The 12899-nt window shown below is 43.1% G+C and overlaps 1 protein-coding gene across 1 annotated transcript; it reads left to right on the forward strand.

The window, feature by feature from the left end:
• On the forward strand, positions 553 to 9092 carry LOC109229879 (RNA-directed DNA polymerase homolog). The gene is made up of 2 exons (XM_019395427.1): positions 553 to 1005; positions 9006 to 9092. Exons 1-2 carry the CDS (start codon positions 553 to 555, stop codon positions 9090 to 9092), a joined length of 540 nt encoding a protein of 179 aa, XP_019250972.1.

The following is a 12899-nucleotide window of genomic DNA, read 5'->3' on the forward strand; positions in this document are numbered from 1 at the left end:
ATTGGGGGTCTGGAGACCCGAGTTGATTTGTTGCTGTTGAGCATGGTTGACTTCGACGTTATTCTGGGCATGGATTGGTTATCTCCGTGCCATGCTATTCTGGACTGTCATGCTAAGACAGTTACGTTGGCTATACCGGGTGTTCCGAGGATTGAGTGGCGTGGTATGACTGACTATGTTCCCAGCAGGGTGATCTCTTTCCTAAAGGCCCAGCGGATGGTTGGGAAGGGTTGTCTATCGTATTTGGCGTTTGTGAGAGATGTTGGGGCTGAGACTCCTAGTCTTGATTCTGTGCCCGTTGTGAGGGACTTACCTGATATGTTTCCAGCAGACCTGCCGGCCATGCCGCCGGACAGGGACATTCATTTTGGTATTGATCTGGTGCCGGGCACTCAGCCCATTTCTATTCCTCCATATCGCATGGCACCAGTAGAGTTGAAAGAACTAACGGATCAGCTTCAGGAGCTCCTAGATAAGGGGTTCATTCGTCCGAGTGTGTCACCGTGGGGTGCACCAGTCTTGTTTGCAAAGAAAAAGGATGGCACAATGAGAATGTGCATTGACTACAGGCAATTGAACAAGGTGACAGTGAAGAACAAGTATCCCCTGCCCCGTATTGATGATTTGTTTGACCAGCTCCAGGGGGCGAGGGTATTCTCCAAGATTGACCTCCGTTCAGGCTATCACCAGCTGAAGATTAGGGACTCAGATATTATGAAGACTGCTTTCCGGACGAGATATGGGCACTATGAGTTTCTAGTTATGTCTTTTGGGTTGACTAACGCCCCAGCAGCATTCATGCACTTGATGAACAGTGTATTTCGGCCGTATCTGGATTCATTTGTGATTGTGTTTATTGATGATATCCTGGTGTATTCGCGTGGTCAGGAGGAGCACGCGCAGCATTTGAGGGTGGTGTTGCAGAGGCTGAGAGAGGAGAAGCTCTATGCAAAGTTCTCCAAGTGTGAGTTCTGGCTTAGTTTTGTGGCTTTTATGGGACACGTGGTGTCCAGTGATGGTATTCAGGTTGATCCTAAGAAGATAGAGGCGGTTCAGAGTTGGCCTAGACCGTCCTTAGCCACGGAGATTCGGAGTTTCCTCGGTTTGGCAGGTTATTATCGCCGGTTCGTCCAGGGTTTTTCATCCATTGCTTTACCCTTGACCAGGTTGACTCAGAAGGGTGCACCATTTGTGTGGTCGGATGAGTGCGAGGAGAGCTTTCAGAAGCTCAAGACAGCTCTGACCACGGCTCCAGTGTTGGTATTGCCATCAGCTTCAGGTTCTTACACTGTGTATTGTGATGCTTCGAGAGTTGGGATCGGATGTGTGTTGATGCAGGAGGGTAGAGTTATTGCATATGCATCTCGTCAGTTGAAGCCCCATGAAAAGAACTACCCTGTTCATGATTTGGAGTTAGCTGCTATAGTTCATGCTTTGAAGATTTGGAGGCACTACTTATATAGCGTATCTTGTGAGATGTATACGGATCATCGCAGCCTTCAGCATTTGTTCAAACAGAAGGATCTTAACTTGAGGCAGCGGAGGTGGCTTGAGTTACTCAAGGATTATGATATTACCATTTTGTACCACACGGGGAAGGCCAATGTGGTGGCCGATGCTTTGAGCCGGAAAGCGGTCAGCATGGGTAGTTTGGCATACATTCCAGTTGGGGAGAGGCCCTTTGCAGTTGATGTCCAGGCTTTGGCCAATCAGATGGTGAGGTTAGATATTTTGGAGCCTAGTCGGGTGTTAGCTTGTATGGTTTCTCGGTCCTCCTTGTATGGCCGTATTAGAGAGCGCCGGTATGATGACCCGCATTTGCTTGTCCTTAAGGACAGGGTTCAGCACGATGATGCCAGGGATGCGACTATTGATGATGCTGGTGTGTTGAGGATGCAGGGCCGGATTTGTGTGCTCAATGTGGATGGGCTGCGGGAGTTGATATTAGAGGAGGCCCACAGCTCGTGGTATTCCATTCATCCGGGTGCTGCGAAGATGTATCAGGATTTGAGGCAGCACTACTGGTGGAGGAGAATGAAGAAAGATATTGTGAGTTATGTAGCTCGGTGTCTCAACTGTCAGCAGGTCAAATATGAGCATCAAAGGCCCGGAGGTGTACTTCTGCGGATGGATATTCCGGAGGGGAAATGGGAGAGGATTACTATGGATTTTGTGAGTGGTCTCCCTCGTAACTCGAGGAAGTTTGATTCGATTTGGGTGATTGTGGATCTGTTGACCAAGTCCGCGCACTTCATTCTGGTATGTACCACCTATTCTTCAGAGCGGCTGGCAGAGATTTTCATCCGGGAGATTGTTCGGTTGCATGGGGTCCCAGTTTCTATCATCTCAGATAGGGGTACTCAGTTTACTTCCCAGTTTTGGAGGACTTTTCAGCGAGAGTTGGGTACACAGGTAGAGTTGAGTACCGCATTTCATCCTCAGACAGACGGGCAGTCCGAGCGACCATTCAGATATTGGAGGACATGTTGCGTGCCTGTGTTATTGATTTTGGAGGTTCTTGGGCTGAGTTCTTGCCACTTGCAGAGTTTGCTTACAACAACAGCTATCAGTCCAGTATTCAGATGGCGCCGTATGAGGCCTTATATGGGAGACGGTGCAGATCTCCAGTCGGTTGGTTTGAGACCGACGAGGCTAGACTATTGGGGACAGAGTTGGTGCAGGATGCCTTAGAGAAGGTGAAGGTGATCCAGGAGAGACTTCGTACAGCTCAGTCGCGTCAGAAGAGTTATGCGGACCGGAAGGTTCGAGATGTATCTTACATGGTGGGCGAGAAGGTTTTGTTGAAGGTTTCGCCTATGAAGGGCGTTATGAGATTTGGAAAGAAAGGAAAGTTGAGTCCACGGTTCATTAGTCCTTTTGAGATACTTAGGAGAGTTGGGGAGGTGGCCTTCATGCTTGCTTTGCCACCCATCTTGTCGGGAGTTCACCCGGTATTTCATGTTTTTATGCTCCGGAAGTATGTTGGAGACCCGACCCATGTGTTAGACTTCAGCACGGTTCAGTTGGATGATGACTTGACTTATGATGTGGAGCCACTGGCTATTTTGGGTCGTCAGGTTCGAAAGTTGAGATCAAAGGATATAGCTTCGGTGAAGGTGCAGTGGAGAGGTCGGCCCGTGGAGGAGGCTACTTGGGAGACCGAGCGGGAGATGCGGAGCAGATATCCTCACTTGTTTGAGACTCCAGGTATGTTCCTTGACCCGCTCGAGGACGAGCGTTTGTTTTAGTTGGGGAAGATGTGACGACCCGGCCCGTCGTCACGTGAGTTACCGCCCCGTCTTCCCCATATTATGTTCCTCTATGCTTCATTATCGGTATTTGGGGTAATCGAGTTGGATTGGTTTGGTTTTGGTAGGAAATGAGACATTTAGTCTCTTTAAGGAAAGCTTGTTTTGGAAAAGTAAACCGGAAGTTGACTATACAGTTAGAGGGCTCGGATGTGAATTTCGGTGATTCGGTTAGCTTTGGGGGATGATTTGTGACTTAGGAGTGCGATCGAAATTGAATTTGGAGGTCCGGTGTAGAATTAGGCTTGAATTGGCGAAGGTTGAATTTTGGTGAACTCCTGTTGGTAGGTGAGATTTTGATCAGAGGGTCGGAATTGAATTCCGAGAGTTTCAGTAGCTCCGTTAGGCGATTTTGGATGTGTGTGCAAAATTTCAGGTCATTCGGAGATGTTTTGGGTTGAGTTTTGATCGAATGCGTATTGCGGAAGTTTTGAAGAAACTTAGGCTTGAATTCGATGTGATTTAATGGTTTTAGCGTTGTTAGACGTGTTTTGAGGATTGGAACAAATTTGAATAATGTTTTAAGATGTGTTGGTAACTTTGGTTGATGTCTCGGGGGCCTCGGGGGTGATTTCGGGTGGCTAACGGAAGGAATTTGAAGTTGGAATTGTAGGTTTTTGGTTGCAGCAGGTGTTTCTGCATTTGCGGAAAGGAGATCGCAGATGCGGTCTCGTAGAAGCGAGCTAGGCCTCGCAGGAGCGGAAATAGGAGCTCGGCTCAGGTTCCGCATAAGCGGAATGTTGGACGCTTCAGCAGGTCCGCCTAAGCGGACATTGTACCGCAGAAGCGGTTTTGAGAGGACCGCAGAAGCGGAGTTCGAGTCGCATAAGCGAAGCCTGGGTTTTTAAGTGAAGACCGCATAAGCGGATTTTTGGCCGCAGAAGCGGTCCCGCATAAGCGAAAGCGGGACCGCTTAAGCGAAAAACGTTGTTGGCAGATAGGTTTAAAGGGTTTATTTCATCCGCGAGCTCCACCATTTTTCCTCCATTGTTGAGCGAGCTTGGGAGCTATTGACGCGATTTTGAGAGGGTTTTGACTGGGAATCAATTGGAGGTAAGTCCTATGGTCTAGAAACATCATTTTTATTGAAGAATCTACCTTTAATTCTTAGAAACTTGGGTAAAAATTGGAAGAACTAGGGCTTGGTTTTTGGAATGTAAAATGGGAACTTGAAGAGGCATTTGAACCCCGATTTTGATGAATTTGATATGTATGGACTCGTGGCGAGACGAGGAATCCGGTGATGCAAATTTCGTAATTTTTCGAGAAGTGGGCCCGGGGCTCAGGTTTTGCCAGCTTCGTGATTTTGATATTTTTCGAGTCTTTTCGATTGGGTTATGACACATTTGCCTATTATGATGTATTCCTTGTGGTTTTGATCAGATTCGACGCGCGAGGAGGTCGATTCGAGGGGAAAAGGCATAGCGAGCTAGACTTTTGGCCGGCTAGAGGTGAGTAATGGTTTTAAATGACGTTCTGAGGGTTTGAAAACCCCGGACTTGCACAACTTGGTGCTATGTTGAGATGAGACACGCGTTCCATGACGAGCGCGGGGTAATTTACTATTGGGGACTGTGACTTGGTCCAGTTCGAATGATATTTTACCGCGTATTAGCAATGACTTGTTGTTTTCACTGTGATTTGGACTTATTGCCATATTTGGGGCTTAGTGCCGACTGTTTAAACTCTTTATGAACTATCATCACTGTTTTCCTCATTGTTTGAGATATTATTTGAACTCAGTCCGTGTGATTTACACTGTTTCATGAACTCAGCTATATTTTTACTCAAACCTTGGGTCCAAACTGATATTGGAACTACTGTTGAGCTGAGCATTATTGTTTCTTTACTATTGCCCGAGGGGCTTATGATTATTTTTGGACTGATTGAGGCCGAGGGCCATATGTGAGGATGTGCTGAGTGATGTGAGGAGGCTTTCAGGCCTCGAGTGCATTGTGAGGAGGCTTTCAAGCCTCGAGTGTATTGTGAGCAGGCTTTCAGGCCTCGTATTGATATTGTTCAGGCTTTCAGGCCTTGTTGATAGCGCTTGGGCTGTAGGAGCCCCTCCGGAGTCTGCACACCCACAGTGAGCGCGAGTACCCATCTAGAGTGATTAAATATTGAACAGTGGTAACAATGACACTGTTACACGCGTTTGGTCAAGTAACAATGACTGACCAGTCAGGTAACAATGACTGACCAGTGGTAACAATGGCACTGTAATACGCGTTTGGTCAGGTAACAATGGCTGACCGGTCAGGTAACAATGGCTGACCATACTTGAGCATACTTGTTTTATTAATTGTTTTCAAAGAGATTTTCTTCCTATATTTCACTAGTTTCTACTGTTTATCTGATGTTGCTGCTTGAGATAGCATTATATGTGCCCTTGTGGGATTTTATGTTCTCAGTCGTTATTTAATTTATTACTCACTGGGTCGGAGTACTCACATTACTTTCTACACCATGTGTGCAGAGACAGGCACAGCTGAGTTCGCACCTGAGCGTTGATCTCCTTCCAAACCAGGCGGACTAGGAGAGACGAGGTAGCTGTCGATGTCCACAGCCCCGTTTTCTTCCTTATCTTCTGCATATTTTATTCATCTTCAGACTATGTTTTCAGACTTGTAGTATTTTCACCAACTCGGTAGTAGCTCGTGACTTGTGACACCCCGATCATCGGGCTGAGTTTGGGATGGTTTTTCCCCGTTATGTTACGTTTATTTCCGCACTTATGATTAATCAGTATCTATGGTTTAAACCTATTATGCTAAGAAATTGTCAAAAGCAGTGTTGATTGTTCCGTTGGCTGGCCTTGTGTTCACGAGAGGCGCCATCACGACCGGGTGGGAATTGGGTCGTGATAGTTGGAGTCCATCCTAATAATGAGCGTATCTCACATGTGTTGAAACCTATTGAATTCAACTAACAAAAGCATGAAATTGCAAGGGATTACAGAACAATATCATGATAGTACATTATCAGGGATGCATAAATAACAAAGAAACTGAACCATGCTTACAGAATTTAAACACCATTAACACTAGAATACATACAGATAAACAAAGGGAAAATAGTTAACATTTCAAGAGTTAAGGGCACTAACAAGTAGCAAAATTAAACGAGCAAAAGAAAGAGTTTAGAATACTGGTAACAAGAACCCAGATCTCCAATGTTTCAGAGTTCACAAGAGCCTCGAAAGGGCTACGAGCAATGCTTGCACCAGAGGAGGTTGATAATATTATGGCCTTGGCTTTCAGCCGGCCAAGGATTCAGGAGTCTCATAAAATATTAGGTGTCTCAGAAGAAGTGAACAAAATGAGAGAAGGATATAGTGTGTGTAATAGCAGTAAAAACTCGATCTGTCCAAAGGGGAAACTGGGGAGGGGTTTATATAGTAGTCAAATTCAACACGCAAACAAGGAAACATAATTAATCGAACATAAATAAGGAAATAGATGCATGCAAAATCAATTAGAATCAATTTAAGAGAGAATCAAGCAAACCCTAGTTCAAAATGGAAAGCACAGATTGTTGAAATTCTCAGTGAATCGGGCCATATAGCCTGATAGTGAGTGCATATAGACGAAATATCGTCTAAATCACAAAGGTTGAAGGCGGTCAAACCCGATTTGTGGACTGGTACTTGCCAAAATTGGGCAAAGTACTATGTAACACCATAGTCTTGTAGCAAACGGTGAGATTATCCTTAAAAGGTAAGAGTATCGTAGTAAGAATCCATGATTTGATCAGATTCGAAAGAGATTTGAGTGAGGTGGCTAGGATTTGAGAGGGTAGAGTAGAGAGGATTTTAGGGCGGCGATATCAGAGAAATGGGGTTAGGGTTTCGGTGAGGGGATATAAGAAAGGTAAGGGAATTATTATGGGCCGTTGATCATTTGAGATCAACAGCCAGGATCGAAATGAGAGTGGGGCGGGTTTATAACGGGTCGTGACCGGATTTTTAAAGGGGTTGGTTGGTTTGCTGAACAGTTTGATGGAGATGGGCCAGCTGTTTTACGCCTGGTTTGGTTCGAAATTAGCAAAAATTGGGCTAGGAGTTAAACACACGAAATTGTTTAACTAAAAATAATTAATAAATAATAAAATACTACTTATGTAACAAAATGACCGTAAATAATAACTTAACATTATAAAAACATAAAAATGCTATTGTAGCATGAATAATGCTATAATTGTAATTATGCATGACATATAGGCTATTATTGCAAAATTATGTAAATAGCTTAAAAATACAAATATAATTATGAAAATGAATTTAAAAATATTATGAAACATATATGCGGATGCAAAATAGTAATTTAGATGATTAAGTCATCATAAATAATTTAAAGGGAAAATTAATAAATATTCAAGTAATTACAATGCAAGAAAAAATAATTTTAAAGCTCTAAAATTGTGGAATATACATGTATAGTTCTTGTAAATTAAATAATAATGCAAAATGATATTTTGAATACATACATATATATATATATATATATATATATATATATATATATATATATATATATATATATATATTATACTATTTTGAAAAGTATGAGGGCAAAATTGGGTATTAACATTCCCGTATTTTTTGATAAGAAAGAACAAGAAAAGAATTATCTCTTAGAATATTCATAAACTGCTGTTATGCAATTATTTTAGAATTGTTCTTAGTTTCTTTATGTTTTCCACGCATTTAGAATCTTTGCTTGTAATGTACATTTTATTAAAGTTTCATCCCTTGTCGTTGAGACTCACTAAGTACAACGGATTGTACTGACGTTATCTTTTCGGAACCCGCGTTGATCTGCGGTACAACGTAGGAACTGGTCTTGCAGGCGAGCAGGCTACAGGTTAGGACTTCCCTCACTTCTAGTGCTATTGGTGAGCTCCGCTTATGTTCATGGAGTATTCCTTTGAGTCGTCATTATTTAGCTATTTCTTTGTTTACTTGGAGAACTGGCCACGAAATCTCATGTCCTAAGCAGTGCGTCAATTTATCAATAGAGGCTTCATAAACACAGTCGCTGGGTTAAGATTCAAGGTTCTTGATAATAACTTTGTAGTATTTCAGTAGTTACTACGAACAAAGTATTGAAGTTGGTTTATTTTAGATATTCAAATTAATTAAAAGTATTTGATTAAAGTATTGCCTTGTTCCATACAATGTTTGAAGTTATAATAGTTTTGATAAGCACAAATGGTTCGCTTGGTTGAATTTAGCGATTGGGTGCCGCTCACGACTTGTTTAGAAAATGGGTAGTGACAATCTCTGTCATCCATTCAAATTTGGTGATAGCCATACCTTAAGTCTAGATTTAAAAAGTATTTGGAACCCTCTAGTTCATCTAATAGCTCCTCTATAACAGGGATTGGAAATTTGTCCTTGATAGTGTTGTTGTTTAACTCTCTATAATCAGTAAAAATTCTCCAAGTACCATCTTTCTTTTTAACCATGACTATAGGAGATGAGTAAGGAATTACACTTAGTCTGATTACTCCAGAGTCTAGCATTTCCTGGATCATCTTTTCAATCTCATCCTTTTGTGTAGCTGGATACTTGTAGGATCATACATTAACTGGAGAGACTCCCTTTTTCAACACTATTCTGTGATCATGGCTTCTGTGAGGAGACAATTGTGTAGGTGTTTTGAAGAGATCTGAATATTGATCTAACAATTTCTGTAGGTCATTAGGAACCTTCAGCTACCGAGAAAGAAGGCACAGACCCTCTTGCTCATTCGTCTATATGTGAGCCACAAGCATCATGCTTAATTGGCCATACTAATTCAACAATTTCCCTATTCTTTGATCCCCAATTAATCTAGACTCCCTTGGTTGGCTTCCCATCAATGAGACCTTATTACCTCCACTACTAAATTTCATTCAGCTTCCTAAAATTCCACCTTATGTCACCCAAGGTAATGAGCCATTGAATGCCCAGAACCACATCAACTCCCCCTTGGCATTACCAACATATCTGACCTAAACTCCACACCCTGCATTTTCCAAGCCACATCCTTGCTCATTAGTGAGCTGTTAATATTGTTCCCATTAGCTACTGTTACAAAGAAGGATGGGATTCTGTCTAACCTGCACCCCAATCTCTTGGAAATATCTAGATCTATAAAGTTGTGTGTCGACCCTGAGTCGATCAAAGCATGTACCACATTTCCTTTTACTCCTCCTTTTACCCCCATGGTCCTGTAGTCAATGGTGCCATCAAGAGCATGTACTGACATTTGAGGACGTAATGCAGACTCATTACCCTCAGTTAGCTCATCCAAGTTTTCTTCCAACTCCCATTCCTCCACATCTTCATCCACTTCAAGAATCACTAGTTGCTTCTTCTTTTTACAGTTATGCCCAAGAACATATTTCTTATCACACCAATAGCATAACCCTTGTACTATTTTCTCGTCCATCTCTGCAGGGGTCAATCTCCTTGAAGTTTTTAATGCAGGACGGCCTGAGTTAGTCAAGAGTTTGCTTCCTTCTATTCCTCTGCTACTACTATTCCTCGCGTTTTGGGATGACCCGACCTGTCGTCTCATGTGTTACTGCTCTGTTTCCCCCATTGTATGCTTCTTCATGTTTTATTATCAGTGTTTGGTGTGTTAGAGTGGATTTTGATTGGTTTTGGTAGGAAATGAGACACTTAGTCTCTTTAAGGAAGGTTTAAGTTGGAAAAAGTCAACCGGACGTTGACTGATGACTTAGAAGGTTCGGATGTGAGTTCCGGTGATTCGGTTAGCTTCGGGAAGTGATTTGTGACTTAGGAGTGTGATCAGAATTTATTTTGGAGGTCCGGTGTAGAATTAGGCTTGAACTGGCGAAGTTAGTATTTTGGCGAATTCCGGTTTATGGGTGAGAATTTGATCCGAGGGTTGGAATGGAATTCCGAGAGTTGTTGTAGCTTCGTTAGGTGATGCTAGATATGTGTGCAAATTTTCAGGTCATTCGGACGTCGTTTGGTCGGGTTTTTGATCGAAAGTGCATTTCGGAAGTTTTTGAAGAACTTAGGCTTGAATCCGATGTGATTTAATGGTTTTTGCGTTGTTTGATGTGTTTTGATGATTGGAGCAAGTTTGAATAATGTTTTAAGATGTGTTGGTGCTTTTGGTTGAGGTCCCGAGGGCCTCGGGGTGATTTCGGGTGGCAATCGGAAGGAAATTGAAGTTGGAAATTGCAGGTTCTGGCTGCAGCAGGTATTTTCGCATCTGCGGAAAGGCAACCGCAGATGCGGTTGCGCGGAAGCGGAGAAGGCTTCGCAGGTGCGAAAGAGGGTGAGATTGAGCAGTTCCGTAGAAGTGGAAGTCGTTTCGCTTAAGCGAGTCCGCAGAAGCGGATATGAGGTCGCAGAAGCGGTTTGACCTGGGGGTGAAGTTTCGCGGAAGCGAGAAATTTTGTCGCAGAAGCGACCCTTGTGATTTAATCAAATTCCGCTTAAGCGGACAAAAACCGCAGAAGCGGTCACGCGGAAGCGGGAGTGGGGACCGCAGAAGCGGAAACCCCTGAAGGCCAGTAGGAGTTTATATTCATTTTTGCTCCGCGAGGGTTATGTTATTTCCACCATTTTTGAGCGAGCTTTGAGAGCTTTGAGGCGATTTTTGAAGAGGGATTCAAGGAGGAATGATTAGAGGTAAGTTCCTTGGCTTAAATTCACGAGATTATGTTAGATTTAACATGGAAATTGGTTGAAATTCATCAAAAGGGGTAAAGCTAGGGCTTGAGTTTTTGATATTTCAAATTGGGATTTGATAGGTCATTTGAGCTCGGATTTGGGAGTTCTTGGTATGTATGGACTCGTGGCGAGACGAGGAATCCGGTAATGTGAGTTTTGTAATTTTTCGAGAAGTGGGCCCGGGGCTCGGGTTTTGCTAGTTTCGAGATTGTTGCTATTTTTCGATTGTTTTCGATTGGGTATTGTTCCCTTAGCATATTGTGATGTATTCGCTCTGATTTTGGTTAGATTCAACGCGCGTGGAGGCCGATTTGATGGGACAAGGGCTTCACGAGCTAGAGATTTCACCGGTTCGAGGTGAGTAATGATTGTAAATGATATCCTGAGGGTTTGAAACCCCGGATTTGCACGTCGTAGTGCTATATTGAGGTGACTTGCACGCCGGACAGTGAGCTTGGGGTAGAGCACCGTTGGGGATTGTGACTTGGTTCGTCCCGATTGTTGCTTTTACCGCGTTTTTGATTGAAACTTATTTGATATTATCATAACTTGGGCTGATTGCCATACTTGGGGCTTATTGCCGACTGTTTAAAATCCTTGTGAGCTATCATCACTCTTTTCCTCACTATTTGAAAAATATTATTTGAACTCAGTCCATTTGAATTACACTGTTTCATGAACTCAACTATATTTTTACTCAACCTTGAGTTTTAACTGATGTTAACTATTGTTTGAGCTGAGCATTATTGTCTTTACTGATGCTTGAAGGGCTTATGATTATTTTTGGACTAATTGAGGCCGAGCGCCATATGTGAGGATATGTCGAGTGATGTGAGGAGGCTTTCAGGCCTCGAGTGATATGGGAGGAGGCTTTCAGGCCTCGAGTGATATGTGAGGAGGCTTTCAGGCCTCAAGTGTATTGTGAGAAAGCTTTCAGGCCTCATGTTGATATGTTCAGGCTTTCAGGCCTTATGATGATATAGCGCTTGGGCTGTAGGAGCCCCTCCGGAGTCTGCACACCCACAGTGAGCACGGGTACCCATTTAGAATTGGACAGTGGTAACAATGACACTGTCATACGCATTTTGGTCAGGTAACAATGACTGACCAGTCAGGTAACAATGGCTGACCAGTGGTAACAATGGCACTGTAATACGCATTTTGGTCAGGTAACAATTGCTGACCGGTCAGGTAACAATGACTGACCGGGAACATAAATCATGCCCGAGGGGCCGGTACTGTTTTGAGATATTGCCCGAGGGGCGAACTTTTATGTGCTCATCTTGCATACTTATTTGCCTCTATACCTATCATATCGTGGTATTTGTGCCCGAGGGGCGGATTTTCTGTGTGTATTAGCACTAACTGTTTTGAAAGCGTTTTCGTAATCACTGAAAAGATCATTTTTTAAAGGAGATTTGAACTGAGCCAAGGTATTTCTAATGATTTCACAGATTTCACTGTTTTTCTCAAAAAATTGCACCCGGCTTCTGTATAGCATGTTGGTTGCTTTACGTGATTTCTTGCTGCTCAGTTATTATTTACTTTTATTACTCATTGAGTTGGAGTACTCACTTTACTCCCTGCACCTCGCGTGCAGATGCAGGTATTATACACCCGGTAGCGGGTTTTGAGCTGGTTGAAGGTATTGCTATTGTAGTTGAGCAAGGTGACCGCCATCGTTCACGGCACCGGACTTTGTCTTTTGATTTCAGATTCTGTTTAGTATATTATTGGCTCTGTAGCAGTGTTCAGACTTCCTTAGATGCTCGTGACTTGTGACACCCCGGTCGGGCTGTGTTGGGTTGTAAACTTCGTTAATTAATGTCCTTAAGTCGTATTTTGCTATTCATTTATGTTTAACTACTTTGAAATGGACTATTTGGGTTAGTTGGCTG

Source organism: Nicotiana attenuata, chromosome 7, assembly GCF_001879085.1.
Source record: "Nicotiana attenuata strain UT chromosome 7, NIATTr2, whole genome shotgun sequence".
NCBI lineage: Eukaryota > Viridiplantae > Streptophyta > Magnoliopsida > Solanales > Solanaceae > Nicotiana > Nicotiana attenuata.